Source organism: Clinocottus analis, unplaced genomic scaffold (genome assembly GCF_023055335.1).
Source record: "Clinocottus analis isolate CAN_PGR_092001 unplaced genomic scaffold, fCliAna1.0.p SCAF_17, whole genome shotgun sequence".
NCBI classification, from domain to species: Eukaryota; Metazoa; Chordata; class Actinopteri; order Perciformes; family Cottidae; genus Clinocottus; species Clinocottus analis.
The window spans coordinates 11,325,742-11,348,897 of NW_027175898.1; the positions used below are offsets into that span (position 1 = coordinate 11,325,742).

Here is a 23,156-nt window from a genome sequence, read left to right on the forward strand (position 1 = left end):
TCAAATAATCAAACTTTAAAATGAGATATAAGAAAAGTCATTAACGTGCCCCTGACAGTCACCGTTTATTAGTATTATAGATGATCGAGATCAGTGTGAAAAAGACACAAAGACACAAATGCAATGACGATGATCAAGAACACCTCAAAAATAAAATGTACAACTTCTGATTCCATTGTTTGACAGAACTGTTAAAGAGTTATAAAAAGGAGGCTGACAATAATATAAAATATTTGTACTGTATTTCTTTATTTAAACAATAAACATCCAAAGTGTTAGAGAGAGGAAGAAAAGCACACTAAGAGTTAGGCAACTGGAACGTTTCAGTATGAACTCGACAGCGCTCTGCAAGATTAGGTTGTCAGTGCATTGTAAATTATAAAATTCAAACCATGAAAAGAATCAAATACATCTCGATTGTGACGGTATCTTGCAAGTGAGGAAGCCAAAGTTACAGTCGATGTGAGAGCACCAACAAAAAATAAACTACTACACACTGCCGCTAATATTCTAGACAGTCAATTATCTATCAGTTTCCACATCTCTATAATGACCAACCCAAATTTTACAACAAAGCATAAAAGGTATTAATACCGAGTGTTTAAAGTTGAAATACAGCCGAGTCATTTCAAAACATCCCATGTGCATGGGACAAGTTAGATCTACAGACACCGAGATACTAGAAGAAGTACGCGTTTTGCTTTTTACAATGCAAAGCTGGTTTTCTGAATTTAACAAATGATCATACTTAAAAAGCTTCATTTGGAAACAGAGTTCTACAAGTACACTTGAAAAAATGTTGGCAACTGTATTCCATGTAGTTTTGGCTGTTTGTGAATGGCAGACAAATCTGACAGAACTAGTATATTTCACGGTTGTTTAGTATTGTATGTTATATCATAAGCAGTTCAATAAATATTATGTTGAAAACATTTTTGACTAATACTGTTTTGATACATTTTTGAAATGATGGACGTAACAACACTGTACGACTGCAATGTCCAAGAGTGAAGAGCAAAGGTAACACTCAATTGAAAATAAACACTTTGGGATCTATTGATGCTCCGACCAAATTCACAGGCACACCTGTGACACCCATGGGAGGGTCCGCCCCTCATAAATCAGACTTCATAATCACTGCAGTGCTTATAAATAACCGTCAACAATTAATTACAAACGAGACAAGCTGTTCCTCGCCTTGGAGTGATTGCTGATAATGACTTGTCAGCATGTGTACTCTCACAGAAATGTTCGAGCCTATGAAACGGGGAGGCGTTTATCAAACACAGTCACGGCCTGGGACTTTTTTGGGGGGGAAACAGAAGAATAAAACATTCTGCTGACTGTCTGCAGTATCATTGGTTACCTCTCTTCCTCCCCACAGCTCGATGCGTCACCATCAGAAGATGCACCAGAATTCGACAATCCAAAACATTGAAATGTTAACATTGTTAACAAATAGTAATCATATTAAAATCTTTGTAAAAAATAATAAAATCTGGAATCCTTCTCCTGGACAGCGACCGGCGATTGGTGACCCCCCCTTTCTCCCCGCACACACACACCCTCAGTTGGTTTTGGCAGTGGGTCTAACACTTGTGCTTCATGGCAAGCTGTAGAAAAAATTGGGATAATACAATGAGAATTGTTAATTACCCCTCAGCCAAATGAGACCGAGCTAAAAACACCGAGTACTGCAGTTGGAACAATACATGTGATCACAATGACAGTGAGTAAAATGAAGTATGGAACATGTTTGATATTTTAGAAAAGTTCCACGAAAAGAGTAAAAGCCATTCAGGAGAGTTTATTATACAGATGCTGGAAGGCCGCCAGTGGTCATGATAATTACTTTATTCAGACAATGACAAGGCAATTTATCTCATTAACATGGGTTCTAATGGCCGTGGCTGGAGCCTCGTTAGAGAGACGGCCAAGGCCACCGATCTAATACAAAGCTCCGGGGTATGGAGATGTGAGAATGGAAGACACACATATTTACACAAACGTGCACACACACACACACAGAGTATGGAGAGTATGGAGAATGTGGCTTTAGTATAGGAGAGCTGAAGTACACAGATCAAACAAGTGGGGGCAGTAGAGCAGCATGCAGAGGTGACGGATGTTAAAAATTGAGCAAAGCAGTGAAATCGGCTGCTGACACAAAGTGAGGCGCAGAGATGGAATTGCAGAAGTGAACTAAGAGGAACAAAAAGTCAAGGTGACCCTCTCACAGTACTGCAGACACTATGATTTGAAACTACACACGCTGATGGCTTGATCCCGTCAGGCCATCGTTAAAGCAATTCTTAGACACAAATGTAATGAATAAAATAAATACAGTTCTGTCAATTCATCAGTAATTACTTTATCAGCCTGTAAGCTTTTAACAGACAAGTGATAACACCAAAAAATATAGAAAAGCTAATGACAGAATGTGAAATGAGATACGCCAGCAAATGAGTGATTCTTCACAGGGGTTCTCCAGTCCTGAAGCCACCAGAGCCTCGGCATTTCACTTTGCTTATCACAGCTTTTGTAATTCCTCCCAACGGGGAAGCTCATCTTTGAACAGTAAGAGGGCCATGCAAGGCTTTTGTAATGTCTTTCAATTATTCCACCATCACTCGCCTGGTGTTATGCATCATTCGAAACATTTCAGGAGGCAACGGATAGTTGTACTATCAAAAGGTTACTGACATCCCATTTTAATGGCACATGTCTCGGTGAAAGCTATCCACCATCAACAAGACCGAGCAGCAGGGCTGCCTCGTCTTATACCAGAAGCAAAGCTGCAAACCCAAGTAATATAATATGTGCTATTAAAGTCATATTCTGTGCGCTATTAAAGTCCCATTTTGTGTGCCATTAGAGAGACAGATATAATCCGAATCAGGTGTACTCGTTACAAAGCAATAGACTTTCTTATGTTTTGCAGTAAAAAAAGAAGAAGAAAAATCATATTAAGCCTCATTAAAGTGCATGCAATTAGTTTTGCTGACAAACAAGATGATATGGAAGGATTGATGTCGGAGGAGGGAACACACTACTGAAGTTAAAGCAAATGAGGGAAGAAAAAAAAATATCATCACATAGCAGAGAACACCTCTGCTGAGAGACAGAAGTCATAATGAAGCAAATATCCTCAGGTATCAGGTTTAAATAAACGTTTGATAGTTTTGCTAAACGAGTAAAGACGAGCTATTCCACAACATTACATGTGCTGAATTAAAATACATTCGGTAAGCCCACCCCGAGGTTATGCATCACAGCGTGTCTCGCTAACATATTGCCTCACCTTCTGTGCCGTAACAGAGAACTGTTCAGCACTGTTCATCATGTCTGCGGTCCTCTCCTCTGCCCGACCTAATCGCTCGCCGCGCTCATTCAGAGCCTGGCTGGCCTTTTGTACCGCACTCGTCACACTGTCTGCAGCCGAGTGAAGTATACTGTTACCTGCAGATAAGGGTTGAGGGTGAAGAGGCAAGACAGAGCCATGACAAGTGAAGAAGAAGAAAAAAAGTGGGACACGAAAGAGGAAGGGAAAGACAAATGGGGAAAGAACTGAGTCCTTTGTTGAACATGTGAATTCAAGAGGCCAGTTGTAACGAAGGTACCTGTGACATTATAAATCATGTATTGAAATCAGCGACCATGATCATTAGTGTAAATTCTGGGGGGAACATGAAAAACATGAATGGCTTCCATCAAGTGCAACATGGAAAGGTGGCTAATGAGTTGCCTTCAATGTTGATCTACTTCAAGAGAAGATCAAGTGGAATTAACCTTTTTAAATGTGCAACTGCAACACAAAATTTAAGAAAGCATGTCTTTTCCCCCTTCTCACTGTCATGTAATAAGAGATGCGATGTGCTTGGCAGCATGGGCAGGAGATCCAGTAGTCGTGGATATAAGATACACATCTTCAGATGACTGTGGCAGCCGTGCGGATGGTTGCTCTGACGAGCAATCAATCTACCACACGTCTGGACTGCCGCTATGCGCTATGCTAGCAACGAGCCTTTAGAACAATCTTCCTGCTGCTTTCTCTTTGTCGGCAATACAGAGAATTTCAATCTGCAGTGGAAAGGTTCTGACTGTCATTTTTTATTGTCATTTTTTATTACACTATTAGAGCGGCACCACAGGGTTCCCAGCGTTTAAAAAGACCCCCCAAAATGGCTAAGGACACAATATTCTGCTCTTTGTAACATAACTTTAGGGTATTAATTTGACGGATGGTCAAATCCCCAACTTCACTGTTAACTCTTTAACTTCAAAAAGAAAATTGAAAAATAAATAAAAACACCCAGTGTAAAGATAAGATATATTTGATTTTTTAAAATCTTTTCTTTATCCTTCCAAACACAGTAAATGAGTTTTAGGAGAAAGAACAGACCGAACAAAGCTTGACGGTACTGACTGTATTAAGACTTGACAGGCCAGATTGGATCTACCACCACAGGAAATTGCAATATAGTGAGCGTATGTCCCGTGGCATCAAAGCAGGTAGGCTGACTGACAGATAATTGGGACAGCTCGCTCTACTGCAATGGGTTATATGACAGCCCAAAAGCAGCTGGTGTTCCATCAAAGGAAGTTAACTTGATAAAGTCAAAGCAGTTCATGCAGAGACACACCTGTGCCACAGACGCACAGATGGATGTATAGGTGTTCATCTCCACAGCCACGCACACAAAAGGGAATGGACACACGTACACACGGTCTTTCCTTAGTCAACCACAGAGTTCAGGACACGTTGCACATGACCAACGCATCTCGACAGATAAATAAGCTTCACACCCGTCAGGCTTGCCTTTTCATTCGGTTGCAGTGTACGACACACAACAACTTCATATTCCACAACTACAACAGGCGTGTAATGTTCAACTTTATGGGAGCTCTACAGCCATTAGCAGAGCAAAGTTCATGTGTAATTATCATACATTTTGCGGAGGCAAAAAGCACAACCCTGCTCTGCTCCCATATGGAAAAAATAACCCTTTCCTTGAGAAGCTTTAAGTTGTCACTATGGATAAAATAAGACCTTTACTCCTTCAGCCAGATTGCCCTCAATCCCCATCCTGCTTGGGAAGATCCCAGGGAGTGATACTACCATTATCCTCAATACAACCCACACTCTCACAACCCTGCCCCACCATACACTCCGAGAACATCTCCCTTTATTTGTCTGCACTCTTATTTTCTTTCTCTGCTGGCTTTCTTCTCGCCAGAGATCAGCGGCGGGCTACAGCGTGGGCTCCCCCAGTGGATAACGTAATTACAGTAAAAGGTAGGCTGAAGATGTTCTGGAAAGCTTATGAAAGGGCTACACAGCATCTGACGCTGAATGGAAGTTATGTAGGAGTAAATTATGATATGCTGTGCCATCGCGGTGAAGCCTTAGTGACTCTGAACTAAAAGTGGGAGCTTATCAGCGTTTTCAGTGTTAACAGCTGCTCGTGTTACTTTAGGTTTACTGATAATATTACAGTCGTTTTAATGACGCACAAATCAAACAAAATGTCTTCTGCTAAGACAAAGATCTACAGCAAAAAGAGGGACATTTTGTGATGTTTTTTGTGAAATTGCAATGCCGATTATGAACGAGCTATCGTCCGAGGCCGGTTCCATGACACGCCTCTCTCAACAATGCAGGAGGAATTTTGTTGTCGTATCGAAAAAATATCATATCAAGCCAGGGCTTCTATAACAATGGAGACTGAACAAAAACAAAATATTTCAGAAAATAGAAACTATGAGCAAAGACAAACATAACACGAAGGGGAGAGAGTCAACCCCTCCTTTTCCAGTCCTGCTGTGGGCAGCAGATCATAAGCCGTGCTGCTGCTGCGGCGCTGATGAAAACAAGCTGATGGTTATCAACAGAAGCAAGTCAGCTACACGTTACAAGACGCTGACAGCCAAGTAATTTACTCACAAAATGTATGGGAGAGATTAGATTCGATCGTTAACTTCAAGAACAAAAACACCTACACAAAAAGATCTCTTCAAACAATACAGAACATGTTTCAGTGCTTTTAATACGTTCACTCTGGCAGTGTACATGATCCTATTATCCCTGTTCTGGGATGATGCTGTGTGATGTAATGAGGTGGTGTTCGAAGGAGAGTGTCTTACAATGATTTCCGAAGTATTAACAAGCACAGGCTTATCTGCACTTCAAGAAGTTTCATCAATAATTCTCCTTATTACCCCGATATTACCAGAGGGATTTTGTCGTTCATCCAAAGGAACTGATGAAGCATTCGGTGAAGAATGTGATCCACAAAATGCACTAAAGTGTTCATGACAGTTTTAGGTTCATGAAATCTTGACTGATCTACACAGCAACACATTTAATGAAAGAGACAAATAGATCAATTTGAGGTTAATTTTAACACTAATTTTACACTATCATTTAAAAAGGTGTTAAACATTGATTATATAATATCAATAATAATTATAGAAAGAACATTCTCAAACTAAATCCCCTTTTTGCTGCTTCAAGAAGCTATCACAAAGGAGCGGAAGGGCAGCCTAAAAAGTTGCAAGAAGACAATTCCATATTACAATTGCAATGTTTTGTTATATTCCACCCAAACCACAAATGTATGAATAATTTGTGTGTAACTGTGACAAACTAACATCTTTTAATTCATCTTCAAAATCATATATTGTGAGGATACTATTGGAAAAAAAAGTCTGTTTGCTACACGGTACATTGAAGGGGCTAAAGACATTTCATTAATGGCCATGTTGACATCTGCAGCAGCATAATGAAACTGCAGCATAGATTTAAGATACTTTCCTCTGACACTCCTGACACACACACCTATTATTTTTTTCTATAGCCTTTTATCCAATCACTTTTCTCCACATGCCTCCTGCAGTTATTCCCTATACAGTTAGTTTTCACTTTCAATGGTCCCTCCCAAACAGTTCTCCCTTACTCTACGTTCCCAAATCATTAAGCAATCTGAACATTTCCATCTTTCTCTGATACCCCTCTCTCTCTCTCTCTGTGTAGTACAAACTGTATACACCCAAAGAATATGAGTCATGATATCATTTTCTTTCAATCACCACAATGCTGTTCCTCCCATTTCACCACCACCACCGGCATCCAGGACTTTCCCTTTGCTTGGCATCATCTTTGACCTACATAACATTTGTTGCACTCAATCATCACTCAATTGTTAATGTAAAATGTGTCATCCACGGCTGAGGTTCAGGACAAATAATCCTATTATGAATAGTCATTAATATGTATAATTGTGTGTTTGCTCTGCTCTTCTAAAACTACACTTTTAATGTACATATTTATGTGTTCTACAGACCCTTTGACTTTGTAATGAGGCAGATGCATAGCCTGAATGACTCCTTAAAACCTTTGGTTTAAACAAGCATAAAAAAGCAAAGCATCACTCAGCACTGACATTTTTTTCATGAGGGGGAAGACTTGACCTTGCTCACTCAGTCGGCCTTTAGTTTAGTCACTGTCCTGCTAGTTAAAAAGCAAAGCACCAAGTAAGGACCCCAATGGGGACAAACGCGGAATATTCTGTACTGAATGTACCAGGGAGCCGCGCCGACACAGACAGAAAAATAGCTAATAGGTATTCATGAACAGCCTATTCTCAGTGGCTTTAATCAGCAGATACATGTCAGCAGCACACAATGCATTTAAAACGGCCATCATGTCTATCATAATCTTGTCGAAGCCGAAATGTTAATGTGTGAAATGATATCCAGAAGTACAGAATACTGAGGAAACCATTAGGGAAGAAGCACTCTGTCTTTGCACTGCCCTTGTACGTCAAAAAGTGATTTACCTCTGCAAAGCATGAGTCGGTGACTCTGCGCTCAGTCTGACAGTGAGGGGCAAGGACAGTGAGCATAAGTCACACAACCTTTGGATGTAAACTTAAAATCCCTTTCAGCGTGTAGCTGGCCTCCACTGTGAAAACACAAACAAGGGAAATGTTGACCTTGTGTTCACTAAGAGCATACAGAGGCATGTTGTGTGTGTGTGTTTGTGTAAATATTAACTACGGCCCCTGAAAGCACCGTGCAGAGACCTCAGTTCAGATGGCAGGGGAACGCTTAAAATTAAACTATTTTTAAATATACTTTTGTGTAATGACCTAATTTAGTGCAGTCAGAACTTTTAAGTGCATCTACTGTCTAGTACTGCTTTGATATACTAATTATTATATTGTTATTTGCTCACTGCACCATAATGTGACCTCTTATCAAACTTGACTTGTATTGGGACTCATTTCTTGTTAGTCAACAATACACCGGTTTGAAAAAGAGACATTTTTATTTCCTTGCTTTCTGGAGGAACTCAACACTTTTTAGAAAGGGGTATTAACATTTAGTCCGAGAAGTTTTGCAAACTTTACTGTACCGGCTTACCTCGTCTTAGAAGATGACCGTGGTGTGAAACAAATCCTTTCCGCATTCTGTTCAAATAGACCTTGCAACGGAAAATTACTGAATCTACAGCTTCGTCTTCTGTGATGAGAAAATATCAAACATCATATATAGTCAAAGTCAGCTCTAATGTTGAAGACAAGTTCGGAAATTAGCCAAGAGAGGTTACCGTTTTTGGATTATTAAATCACAAAGTAAGTATTGAGGGTTCAGTTGTAATTGTCATGCAAAACAAAAACTGTGAAACTGAAAACTGTTTGATTAGTCATCCAATTGATCGTAAACCTTACTAAGAATATAAATTCCCAAGGAGCATTAAGCGTTAACCATTAAAGCTAATGGTTTTCATTTCATGTTGCCTTAAAGTAATGCAGGAATAGATCCTAAAACCTTGACATTAGTTAACAGTTCTGTCGTCTCGAAGTCAAAGCGTGTTTTTGAATGTTTTTTGGGGTTTGATCCCTGAAACAAGGTTTGCAGTTAACACAAGCTTAAGAGATTTTAACGTTTTGTTCTCGGATATAAGATCCATCAGTAAATACCCCATCTATATTCCAATTTTGCAGTGTTTGTGTGTCTTTAAAAAATGTCTGAAAGTGGTTTTATAGGACTACTAAACGCCATCGTACCAAATACTAATCCGTCTTTAGCTTAGCGGTGATTACATGAAGTCATGAGAAACTGTTTTAGTTTGTTCAACGTTGGCTTTTCACTTGTCGATTGCTTTTCAGCTTCAATAGTCCAAAAGTGGTGTTCACGTAAGTATCATATACAGCTTATTTTCTGCAATAATACAAAATCCAATGAAAAAATGCGATTGGATTTTTGTCGTGGAAACCAGTGCGATGATCATCTTCTGCGGTTGGCTGACAAAAAGACAACCTTCCTGCAGCACCCTATTGACAGGATCTCTTGTAGTAACATAATCAGCATGATGAAACAGTTCTCTTGTCCATCTTGGGCATTATTGTCAATAGTTAATGTACATAATTCTGGTTTTATACAATCTACTTTTTCTGGATGTTGCTGACCCAGAGGATTCTGCAGATGGAGTCTTCCACAGTCATGGTCCCACACCTGAGCAGCGTCATGATTTTTGTTTTGCACTGGTGTGAGACTTAAACTGGAGTGGACAGAGTTGGCAACAGGTTGACATCTTTTAGGTTTTCTTCTGTTACAGTGTGTGTGGTGAGCTGTTATACTTACAAGTTAAGTTATCACACACAACATCCTTTACTCACAGAGAGCCAGGAGTTCATTATCAAATCATTGGCTAGAATGGACTTACAGCATGGTGCCAATAGCTCCATCAAAAACTGTTTACCACAAAACAACAGGGTTGTCTCTTTAACAAGTGTATTTCAAATAGGACAGATTGTTTTTGCTGGTAAATTAATTCATAATAGAAGTGTTGATCAGAGATGATGCTATAATGTTGTATAATCAACATGTGCACTTCCTAATCCATCCTGCTCTAAAGGTCCCAGTGTTCAGAGCTCTCAGGGACTGCCCTACCTTCCCACCGACGCAAACAAAGACCATAATATGCACCATCTGGTCAGTTTCAGTAAGTTAAATACTGACATAGTCTTCAGAGTAGGAAGAAGGTCAAGGCAACATAACTGAATGTTAGCAAGAACGGCAGCTTCATCATCAATGAGTATAAGATGGTGCGTTCCCAGACACAAAGAGCAAGAACAAAAAGGAACAAAGGACATATGACACATTTGCACAGCTTCACCTCTCTGCAATGTAATGAATTGTACTTGTTTGCATCATGAATGAAAACTCTTAAAAACGCATCTAACCGATGACAAGTAAGTCATTTTCTCTTCAAAAATATGCATCCAGTAATTGATTTTTGTATATGTGGGGCAGATGGCCACCCAGCAGGAGGCATGTTTGTAATGCGTTTTCCTAAATAATTCAATGAATAATACAACAGGTTGAATGGTGTTTAAAGAAGAGGGTTGGAAGTAAACAGATCAATATCGGATTAAACCGCTCAGGATGCCGTATTCCCCATTGGGCTTCGTTGTAGCAGAAATCATCAGCCAACGCGACAACTCTTAACTTTGTGTAACAAACACACCATTTGTAACCAGGAAATGACTCATTTTGTGATTTAAGATTTACATATCTTCAACATTTAAGCATTGGTTGTGCTTGGACTTGTTTGATTAGCTGTCTTCACATATTAGTTGGGCATGAATTGAATACTCCTTTCAAAGAGGAAAGTTAGCTTTTAATTAACTGTTACAGCTCTTACTGTGATGTTTAAAGTTATTTTGAAGGGTGAAAACCAATTGAAAATAATGAGTCACACTTAAAGCACACAATGAAATATCACAACATCACATAAATTAGGGTGAATTATTGCTTAGTGTTGTATAGAGTATTTATTTGTGCTATAAACCAGTTGATCTGTGTCCGATGCTTTGAGTCACAGCTGATACATTATGTTGGCCATCCTCATTGACCTCACTTCAGCTGAGCACCCAACAGATGCTGTGTACGAGGAATAAGCATGCATTTTCATACACACCAGGTGCTGGATGTCATTATACATAATCAGATTCAAACTGGCTTACAGCACAGCATGACAGCAGCAGGTCTGGCGCAGCAGAGCCACTGTTTTCTGAAGAGTAATATTAACCAGAACAGTTAGCCGTGTTATTTTCACTGTCTTACCCCCCAGCAGTTTGGACTGACAGTTGACAAACTCTGGTTTCCTTGCTGCACTGTAGCGCTGGCAGGTGTGGTGAAGAATCTGGATGAAGATGCACTTCTCTCCCGCTGAACCAGCAACCCACTGGTCGAAAGCATTCTCGAACATTAGGTCAAACTCTGGACAGTCCTGGAAAAAAGAGACATGAGTGGGAAGTGAGTGCGTGAGGTCAGGGAAAAGAAACATCTAAAGTATCAAGGAAAGAAATGGTGAAAGGCATATAAAACTAGTTATTTTGTATCAGCAATGTTCATGTTATAGCTCAAAAATCTAATAAATAGGTTGATAAAAAAACAATGGTTAAAAAGGATGGGGAATTACATACTTTGTTCGGATCAATGCCGTTGACCTGTCGTAACTGGTCGATTGTCCACTGTGACCTCTTTACGAAGGCAGAAGATCCTTGGAACTGCTTCACCTTCGTTATGGACACATGGGAGGGTTTCTTATTCGTCACTGTGGGAACAAAAACAATAAAACACAACAGATAACATTTAACAGCAACATCAAATTCCAGAATATGAGGTTTCTGTGTAACTTGTGGTCTCAATGCTTATTATGTAGTTAGAAACAATTTGATTTGGGAGAGTGGACAGTTCAGGTCACAAAATGAGGCATAATCGAGTCAAGCAAAAGTGAAAGGTCCTTGTGGTCTGGGGGCGGCAGAAACAAAAGGCATCCTTTAACAATGAACAGTTCACTTTTGAAGCCAATAGCAACAGGGACCATAATAACATTTCCTATGAGAAGACACAGCTGAACCATGAACAGACAAACCCATGTACACATGGATCTGGCTTTTATATTCGTCCTGCCAAAATGTGTGCAATGATTATATATAAAATCTTCTATTCCAGTTACATAAATAAAATGTGTTCACACATACTGGTTCAAAGAGCACAAACACTCAACATTGCTCATGCCAAAGCAAAACTTTTTTTTTCAATTATTTTTACATCGTGGTGGACACAGCTCATGTCCCTTGAAGAAAGGTGATTTCTTCAACCGCGAAGTGGGGAACAAATTGCACTGCGTGGCAAGTGTGGAGGTATAAACAAGTCCCAAGAGAAAAATGGACTTTATGAAAACACAAACCAACAGTGGCGTTACATCGTGCATTCAATACAGTTATTAGATATTGTGGAGTTTCATCAGTTGGTGCAATAACAATCATGCTTCGTTGGAGAAAAATAACATTTTTACAATCCAGACAAAAAGTCTGTTGCTTAGCATTTTTTTGGGAGGCATTTTCTGTGTTCTGGACCTACTTAATCTGTTCTTCTGGAAGAGTAGCATGCTAAACATTTTCTAAAAACTTTTCACCTCCTGTCCAATGACATCCTTTTGTCCTTAACTGCATTCATCTCAGCATTGCAGTACTTTTTGTTTAAGTCCCATTGATATCTGTTTGACCATTAACATTCAGAGATAACCATGTTTACAGATCATCGAAGCTCACAGTTATCTTGTGCGTCAGAACTGCTGGATGTGTGTGTGGCGGGATACTGAAATATGCTTGAGTTGCATTCTTAACCCGGGCAGCGAACCTCTGCTTCCCCTTTCCTACATTTTCTGTTGTGTCATCTCAGAAACAGAGAAGTGTTCTGGTCATTTTCACTGCTGTCACTCTGCTTGTCATCTCTCGTCAAAAAAAAAACACAAGCATTCCTGCTGGTTTCCATGTGACATTTTGCCTTTTGTTGAGGTTTATTATGTGAAAGATCTTCCACACCTCATTTCTCTGGAATTGAGTTTGAAAATATAGGTAGGGCTGAATGTTACATCAGGTGATACATTGAGAAAGACAATTCCCCTGAGAGGAGGCTTGTTTTGTGTATCCATTTGGACAGCTGCTGTTAATACTTGAGGAGCTGGCCTGAGGTTGCAGGGTGGAACAGACAGATACAGGCAGACAGATACAATACAGACGAGCAGTCATTTGAAAAATAAAAAAATAGATATTTTTACTCGAAAAGACCATAAACGATGATGATGTGAGTGATCACATCCGTCTTAGCTCACACATAGAAGCCTTAGAAGCTCTAAAAAACAGAAACTTTCATTAAGGGTCTGACAGCTGCATGAAATGAACCGATGTGTTGAAGAGTAGTAGGAGTCTAGAAACTAAGGTGAACCAATTCTCAGCGAGAATAATTACTCTCTGAGCGACATTTGTGACGGATGATATACATTAGCACAGAAACACTACTTTCCCCAAACTGATGAAAGCTGAAATAGGGTTTTATTGCTGTCACAAAATAAGAGCCGGGCTGGTAGCTGGGAGATGAAGGACTAGTGCAGGAGAAACCATCTTTCTCTCGTCCCCATCTTATTCTACCAGGAATGTCCAACACTATGGGACTGGAACTAATGATTATTGTAATCAGGAATTTATTTGATGATTTTAAATCCTGATGAAAATATAATATTTTTCAAATGAGTTGAAACTGCTTTGTTTATAAAATGTCATAAAATACTATAAAAGCCCATCATAAGTAGCCGGAGAGTGTACAATGCTTTCCATTCAAGCAGAATTTGCCAAGCTGTGCACAAGCGCAGACTATATACAGACTATGTCCGCCAACAGCAAACTGTATCGTGACTCAAAGCAGAACAATCACTCACCGTGGAGGAATGACACATCACGACCCAAATACTGAACATACAGAAACAAAAGTTCTACTGTGGACACTCATGTCAAGTCTCAACGGTTGTAAATGTTTGAGCCTACAGCATACCAAAAAACATAATGAATGAAAAGGGTGATGATTATGAAGGAGTGTGACCTGAGAGGCACATTGCAACGTTAATATATATTATATATTTAACATCATATCACAAGCTTTGTGGAGAGCCTGCTTTGTAAAGCAATCAGTGCCTCCGGGATCAGACTAACAGCGAATACCACTGGAGAAATGTCATGAAGCACGAGAAACACAAACTTCATCATCGGTTACTTACATGGCGAGGAAAATGTGCATTGTGGTAATGCCATTTGGCATTTTTTTTGTTTTAATTATGAAATTACACTGACACCTGAATGCAGTGAATATGTGAAAGAGACTTGCGGTCTCAAGGCCTTGGAGCTAAATCGTCAACACAGAGGTCCTAATCAAACTGCCAGACACCTTTGTGCCTCTTTAATCCATTTCATATTCAGCTGTTGACTCTCACCTCGTCTGAGCTGCTCCTCTGCATATTAAACTGAAAGTTAAAGGAGACGGCTTTATTAGAACAGCAATCAAGGTGGAGACTGAGATAAAATGTATGCTCAAGATTATCCCATCATAGAATCAACCAGCAAGTGATATTATATGTGAGGAGAAAAAAATAATTTAGAGATCTCAAGAAAAGTGATGACATGATACAACTACTTCATTGATCATTGATGACATGTCTAATGACATAAAACCAATTTCTTACTCCCTTCTTTGTCGCAGTACGCTTCTTTTTGATACTGTACTCTTTTGCAATCGTTGTTAAGCTAGACTACTTTTAAATCGGACAACACCCCGACCACGAATCCTCCATGTACAATATAAATGGTCAATATGTTGTTTAGGTGAGACTGAGATTCACAGGCTAAAGTTCACTGAGCTTGAACTCCTGTACAGATACACAGATAAAGATCCTATACATGAACTGAAGTGGATCAAAAATGAAACTAACGCAACCTGACCCTCTGGCTTGTTCCCCTCTTACAAAGCAAAGATAATAATCACAAACACTCCCTGAACACAATGTGAAAGCATAATAAACTTTATGAGATTGAGAAAAAAAAAAAACACACTATGATATCGAAAAACAAGGAAAGCCCACAGCCATTGTTTCCATGTGGGCTGTCAGAGAAAGGTCAAGGAAGGGGTTCCTGTCCTGCTCCCCTCTGGTGCTCTGATGGTGACATGCTCTCACTTCCTCCTTGTTGTGCTTGGCTGAGGGACCTGAAAGAAAACTCGTACAGTACTAGTATCAGACTGCAGATATCACAGAGGAAATACTCTCCGGATCAGCTTTCCCTAACGGAAATATTATCATAGTTTGTAGTTAGTAGAGAAATGTCAACACCAGGAGGAATACTAGCAAAAGCAGTAATGACATATAGTGTCATGTGAGAAGTGTGCAGGTTGTCGATTATGAATGCATACAGCATTGATGGAAATGTTTAATATAGTATCGTACTATGGAAACAAATTTAATCCAGCTCAACCAATGCTACAGTGAGTATGAAAACACTCTGGGATTAATGTGGAAATATTGGAGCTGGTCAACAACACCATGAGAGCAAGTAGAATATGAAGAAGGACCACCCTTGTGTGCATAACATTAATAACTTTCTTTCACTGATATAATACAACTTAATTTTTGTGTCAACACTGACGCTTATCAAAAATCTCCATCCACATGCCAGAAATGTGATAAACATCAGCATTTTGTGCCATCCGAGAACAGACATGAAAATCTAAAACCACGGAATAACAAAAGATCACATCAGATGAGGACGATAACGTGGAACTGCTCTGCACTGTGTTGCCCTTGGAAGGAGATGTTATTCCAAGACTCATCCAATAAGAAAAAGTGAAGTACTCATGCATAAAATAAAAGTGTGGAGGAGTACACACACACATACACACTGCACAACGTATCCATCAAGCCAACATTCGCTGACATTTGGGAAATCATAGAAATGCATACAGTGTATTTACAATATAGCGTCAGTACTGTAGAGTTAAGACAAAATAAAGCCCCTTTTGCTGCTTTTTAAAACAAAACATTATGTGACAACAAATTGAAAAAAGATTCTTTCCTGAACTTTGCATCCACATCTATGTGTCAGATCTGTATCTGTGATTGTGTTGCTAAACACATTTGTACGATTGTGTTACAATTCCTAATTACAGTTTGATGATACGCTGTGAATCAAGCTTAAAAGACGGAGACGTGTTTTAATCATTTGGCTCTCCCATCTGTCCCATCATTTCAATAAATCTATCTCAAGGAGGAGGGCGAAGGATCTGTTGACAAAATTAGACCCATCCTCAGTTAGCACCTAATTGGCTCCGCAGTGCTCCGACAGTGAGGTTGCCATGGCAATCTCATTTGCATGGCACAAAAGACACCTGAGAAGATGAGGTTGGCATCTGGCCCGGTTCATACAGGGACAGCGAGTAAGATTCGCACGCAATTTTGACAAGGCTGGATCCCCAATCAGAAGGAATTGAGACCTTCCACCCATTTTCAATAAGACAGGAGACGCTAATGGACAAAGTACTGCTGTTTGTTGGGCTTGGACGAGGACCAGAAATTACTTAAGGGACAGATAATGTGTGTATGAACACACAAAACAGCTAAATTTACATGAATCATCAGCCTCATGCAGCACATGATGATTCTAAGAAATTTAGGAAATATTAGATGAGTTTGTGATTCAGGAAAACAGAATACTTTCATCATTGAACTAAGAGTTCTTTAGTCCAATTGAATTGATGTAAAAGCAAAGTTGGGGCTTGAACTACAAGTGTTGTTGCTGGAGTTTTGACCTCTTCAAACTACATGACACACTGTCTACTTTTCACCTCTGAGAAAAAAAGCAACAACCTGAAACTATATCCTACTTCGCGGATTAGAGAATGGTTTAGCGCATATAGTGCTAACCGCTAAGCTAGCATTGCCAAAAACACTCAAAGGGCTAAAAGCTGTCATTAAACATTTAAACAAGATATGCTAACCGCTATGCTAGCAGGAGCGAGCCAACGATAACAAAGCAGTTATCCATCTCCACAACATGCCATTCATTTACCGCTAACCGCTAAACTAGCTTAGCCGTTAGCGCTGTACTGCGTCTCATTTCTCTTTGCGACTCGAATATAAACAAACCGACAAAATTGGCCCAAAAAACACGAACAGCGCTGCAGTGGCGGCTGTGGTTGGAAGAAATGTAAATTTGCATGTTGCCATCTCATGAATATCTGTATAACTTGCTGTTTCTCCGAGAGTATATTGTTCTGATAACATTACTTTAAAATAAAAGCGTGCAATACACTAGTTTTTCATTCATTATGGAATTGTGCGCATAATGTGATTCATTGCTGTTAATCACAGAAAAATCATGCAATTAGTGTCTCAGCAGCAAGTACATTTTGGTGCAGGACTAATATTCAAACAGTTTGTCTTACAGGTTGAATTTTGCTGTGTGTTGCTGTACACTGTGCCTGTCTAACAGGTTTCAACGTTTGGGTCTATGATTACAGGTCTATTTTAAAGCTGCCCTGACTCTGCTGGAGCTAGAACACACTTATCTCCAGAAAGAAGCTGTCACTGGAATGAACCGCGGCACTGGCTAGACTTGCAACAACAACCCGGCACAAAGGCCTCTACAGTCTATTCATGCGGTAAAAAAAACAGTGACTGCTGTGTACAAGTTTGCCTCAGATAGGATGGTGCCCATGCAGAGGCAAGGCACGAATAGTAAAAAGGAGAGCATATAACATGGTGAATAATAGCTGGCGAATAGAGAGCGCCTTTGTCCTCCTACAGCAGATACAGACACGACTTGCTTAACGTAACATCACCAACAATGGAGCAGTGCACAGCTTTTTAAAGATCTGACTTTGTGTCATATGATTTATATCAACTTTTAGTTGGATTTTCATCAAGTTAAAAAGTTAAATGGCAGTACAATTTGCATGTTTGTATTTTGATTCACCTTATAATGCCTTGCATGGCATTTATATGACTATTTTTCAACCATATGTTCGGATCCTTTCAAAGTCCTTCCTTTCATCCGAGCTCTCTTCAACAGTAAGAATTCAAAACCCAAATAAAATTTAAAAACATATCTGCCTTTTGCCTCCAGTCACAGCTGTTATCCATCCAATTATAAGATTCAACCAAGGACAACACGTTAAAGGGTTCTGGAGGCTTGACAAATCATGTGCGTCAGCCATCCAAAATGAACTCTTTTCTGAGTTCAGACAAATCAAAGCAGAAATTACATTATTTATTTAAGAACCTATTTATTAAAGAATGTGGCTGAACTGGAATGCTTCAGCAAATTTATTTTTGATATCTACTTTGCATTGTATTGATAAACGGGTATATGGAGTGTATATACAGTGTGTAAGCAATTTTATTACATGTGTAAGGGCTACTCTAAATGTAATAGTATCATTCTTTTAATTTTTTCACATAATCATACATCATATGATTGAGCAGAACACCAAAAGAATCACTCATCTCGTGTTGAAACAAATAGTTTCACAACACTACCGCTCTGCCACAACAGTTGCCAAATATTCTTATCAAAACAACTGTATTTCAATGTGATAGCTTTCAAGTCGCTCTGTTCTGTTGAGATCAAAGTTACACTAAACTTGATTCAACTTGAATCCAGCTGTAGTATGACAGCAGCACTTTGGTGTTGGTGTGACGTGATGCCGCGCTGACAGATTGATATGCAGCGCAAACATGTTACTGATCACCCCGACATGCTGTCTGATGTGCAGACTGCAGCTTGAGGAGTTGATAAATGAAGTAATATGAAGTTATCACAGAGTAAAATCGGAGCTGCAGATGAAGGAAGGCAAAAGGTGAAGAAGAAATGCTGAAAATAAGGGCCAGGTAGGAGATAGGATAAGAGGAATGGAAGCCTTCGGAAAAGCAGGGGCAAAGAATGCTGAGTTCATGAAGCATGACACCTAGCAAGAACAAAAGATTAAAACAAATGCAAGGTATATATGTATTTGTGTTATAGCAAGGGATGAATGGTTTCATATCTACACTACATCAGGCGTAGATTACAATAAATCACAAAGACAAGCGATACATTTATGAATTCTCTTAAAAAGAGAAACCAAGTAAAAATACAGAGGTAAAGAACCCAATCACACTTTCCACTGAGGCAGCGCATTGCGTTTCTCTTTCTCATCTGGCTTTCTGCTCCTGTGCACATCCAGGGGAGAAACACACGGTCTGTTGTGAGGCCTTTATTCCACATTGTGACCCCCTGAGCTCGTCCATCACCCAGGGGCTCCATGGACCACTTAATAACCCAGCTATTGAGGCTCGGCCCTGCCCATAGTAGACATTCCTCTAGAGCCTGAGCTCACAGATACTAGGAAATATTTAATTACACTTGGGCACTGACCGGCTTCTCCCATGATCTGATGCCACGGAGCAAACTTCCCATCAGCCTTTCATGGCTCCCTGCTGCTCATGTAAAACCAGAACCGATTGTGTTTAAGCAAAACTCTAGTAGGCTCCAAGCTAAAAATGTAATTTCACATCAACTTTTGTTTTTTGGCTTGCATTTATTTATTGGAGGAATAAGTAACAACATACACCAGAGAAGGTAAATGTGCCTATGTTAGAAAGATAATATGTCAATTAAAGCGAGAATGAGAGAGAGAGACAAAAGAGAAGATGTTGGGTCATTAGTTTAAAGTAAAATTTCTCAGCTCAGTGTGAAAAGAGATACAAGTGCATACAACACCTGTTGCATGTGCCAAAACTCTGGTGAGTGTTAATACACGAAGACCTCATTGCAACCTAATCTGGAAATAATCAAGAGTATGCGCCGGTATTTCAAACAGTCAAAGCAAAGCACATTCCTCAACACTTACTTCTTCAAGATGACCTAAAGTGATGTGCCTAGACCCAAAATCTTTAAATCAAAAACAACCTGTGTCAAACCTGGGTCACGTAGTGTTAGAAAGAAATGGTGAGCGATAGCCAGTTTGTGGGAACAAGATGGACAGTGCCTTTTAAACACTCAGGTCAAATGTCTTAAAGCATAAACAGTGTCTGTGTAAGCATAGAAACACAGCACTACTGAAAATGTCAGGTGTTTATTTTGTCATTTTCCCTATTAAACTTTTAGCAGTCAGTCACAAAAATCTCAAAAGTAAAATGCCAAAATAACTTGTGATGTTTCATGATGTTCAGTTTTAACACAGAGCAGGTCAAACAACTCTGTAGCTCCGCGAGAAACAGTTTGCTGCTGTCTACGTCGCTTTCTTCTAATTAAAAAAATGTATATGTGATTTTGAAAGTTTTGTTAAGATCCCTAAATGATGCACTTACACCATTAAAATAAATAATAATAATAAAGTGTTTCTAATTTCTTACTGCATTAGACAGGCGTTAACTGAATGTGTGTGTTCAGGGATACTTGAAGCTGGAAGGCAAACAACATGCAGTGATGGAAGTTATTCAGTGTACTTTCCCCACTGACTGAATCCCAACTTGCTGTCATTGTATCCCTCTAACAAACTTCCATCACTAATGGAGATACAACAGTATTTACATCTTGTCTGGGTGGTCTGGCCTTTGGTTCTGTGATGTTTGCAATCGAGATTTTTAAACTTCAATTTGACTACTCCTCTAATGTATCTATTATCCCAATATCTCAAATTGTTCGGTGCTATTACTAAAACATCTGTTGGAGTTGGATTGAATACTAGTGAGTCATCCCCATTGAAGTCTACCTTAAGCCCTAAAAAGTGAAATCAAATGATGATTCAAAGCATTAAGGTTCCGGCTTGTTTCCAGATCTCATTTCCTGGTCCATCTGTTCCCTTTTAGACAAGGTTCAGTTAAGAACCGTCTGTATTTGTTATGGAGGGAGAGACATTGAGATTAATATGGCCCCTCAGATATTCAAGAATATAGTACATACTGCTTTTAAAGAACACCAAAAGAAAATAGAAAAGTTTCCCTCACATTGGTCTTATTGGTAAACTCAGAGAAAGATATGTTTGGCACCATATCGGCAAAAAGATTTTTTCAAATTGCAAAGGAAATGATTGCATTATGCAGTTCTATGCTGCAGAGCACTTTGTTCTTTCAGCTTTGAGACAGTCAACTTTTCAAAAGATGATAGCTATAGAAAAAAAAAAGCATCAGAATTTATTTCTGGTGTCTGTGTCTCAGCATGTGCTTTGGCAAAGGGGAAAACATTATTATATATTAAAAACATTTTTGTTCTGTACACAGTAGTGTGTTTGGATGATGGTTGCAATCACAATTCCTACCACGTACGAGAACTAAACAGGATTAAAACCCTACCTGAAATGTCTTCTCACGATGATACGGTCGGCTCAATAATTCATGTGAGTAAATCTAAGTTCACAAATTATAACATCTATATGAAATCTTTGGACCACAGACCAGAGTAAGCAACGAGGGACAACTATGCTAATGCTTAATAACCGAACTCCAATTTCTCCTTTGTGACCACACGGGATGAAAAGTTGGATACTTTGCAAGCAAGTGTTTAAACTTCCCCGCTACACCCACCATTAAAACACACAGAAGCAATAGCTGTTTAAGGTTCTGACTTTGGCCAAGTTTTGAAGTACATGATAAATGAGGCATGTCAGCAAGGAGGGCTGGATGGTAATGAGCATCCATCAGTCTTTCTCACCAGTAATCCAGACTACAGTAGGATCAAGGTCATGGAGACAGTCAACTGAGCAACAAATTACATTTATAAAAGCATCCCTACACAGAACAGAAGCCTCCCTTATGTAAGGACGTACTATAATAGCACTTTTAAATCAAGTATTTTGGCTTGTTTGATTTCCCTACTGTAGCTTTAAAGCTACAATGATCACTACAATAGGAGGCCAGGGGATGACATTGTAGGTCTCTGTTGGATAGCTTTTCCCCTCATATACCAGCCCCATACAGAATTTCCTGTCTACATTCACCATAGTGATCTAAAAGATGATACAGATGACATAACCTGATAATCAAAATGATGCAATGGTTACAGATGTGTGCAGTTTAAGAGTGCGTAGGACACATGTGTATTGTATTAAACTGGAAATGAATCATTAAGTGAGGCGAAGTTCCCAAATTGACTTGTTCAGTGGAAAATAAATCTAAGCAATAGTGGAAGGTTACCATAAACGTGAGACTTACTTAATTTACAAGGTTATAAACACTGTTTTGGACGAGGACATCCATTTTCTGTTGCATTTACTCTTGTTTTAAACCCATTAGTGCTGTTCTGCGGAACATTTGGTCAAGGTGGAGCAGAAGATGAATAATTCAGAACTCATGACAAAGGGTTCATGCGAAAGAACAAAGCAAACGTGATCTGGCTACATCAAATATACAGTCCAAGAACACATTTAAGTAACGATATATCAAAGAGGGGTTTAGTATGAGGAGTATGACATGACAATGTAACACAACCTGGATTTGTCTCATGGAGTTGCTGTAGTGAATCATGACGATTTGCAATTAATGAGTATGAAAACTAAAAGACAGCACTTTGCATGTACGCTGTACGTGCATGAAGGAGATAAGAGGAATGACAGTAAAGGGAAGAATTATTGGCAAAGCTCACCAATGCAACAATAACAAACTTAAAATCCAGATGAATACTTTTTTTCAAGTATCCAATTAGGGCTGCTGGATCATTCACTGGATATTTATATTGGTTTTCAGTAACTTCCCTTATTAGGGACACCTGTGGCTGATTATCCATCCAGATATCACATTCTGACCAATCTTTGCTTTCCAAGCACATAAACGAAACTGATCCTCACATCTGGCTGAAAGTCAAAACAGCAAAAAAGTCCATTTCCCAAAAAGTCTGAGAGGTCCTGTAATGTGCCATACCTCGAGGTTAAACTCATCTCTGATGGATCAGAGGAGTTACAGTGCAATGACTTTATGACTCCGGTGAAAAAATATAGAGAATATGTCGCCGGCGTGCCAAAAAACAGACAAAACCAGTGTTATTGAAGGACACAGATTGCTACTCTGCCAGGATGGATCATGAACATGCAGGAAGTTTCATTTGTTTCCTCTGTCATCGAGTTTCCATCTGGTTCTTCCATGGGTGGATGACCATGTAGCAGGGAAACAGCTGGGGGGTTGTGAGAATGATGTTAAGCTATGATATCATTCTTCCTTTCCTTTCGTCTTCAGCATTGTATAAAGCGCAAGGGGAAAAGAATGACAACCTTGATTCTTTTGG

The 23,156-nt window shown here is 39.4% G+C and overlaps 1 protein-coding gene across 3 annotated transcripts in view; it reads right to left on the reverse strand.

Annotated features, from left to right (window-relative positions):
* Nucleotides 1–227: 227 nt before the first annotated feature.
* stxbp6 (syntaxin binding protein 6 (amisyn)) overlaps nt 228–23,156 on the reverse strand; it is a 51,163-nt gene continuing 28,234 nt past the window's right edge. The window contains exons 3-7 of one of the 3 annotated variants that reach the window (XM_068580119.1): nt 11,496–11,626; nt 11,134–11,299; nt 8,425–8,523; nt 3,302–3,459; nt 228–1,613 (exon numbers count right to left, since the gene is read on the reverse strand). In XM_068580119.1, the coding sequence (XP_068436220.1) occupies nt 1,590–1,613; nt 3,302–3,459; nt 8,425–8,523; nt 11,134–11,299; nt 11,496–11,626 (578 nt within the window). In that variant the 3' untranslated portion in view covers nt 228–1,589. Of the gene's footprint in view, nt 1,614–3,301; nt 3,460–8,424; nt 8,524–10,836; nt 10,951–11,133; nt 11,300–11,495; nt 11,627–23,156 lie in introns of those variants that run through there. The other 2 variants (XM_068580120.1, XM_068580121.1) reach the window with 2 other exon arrangements.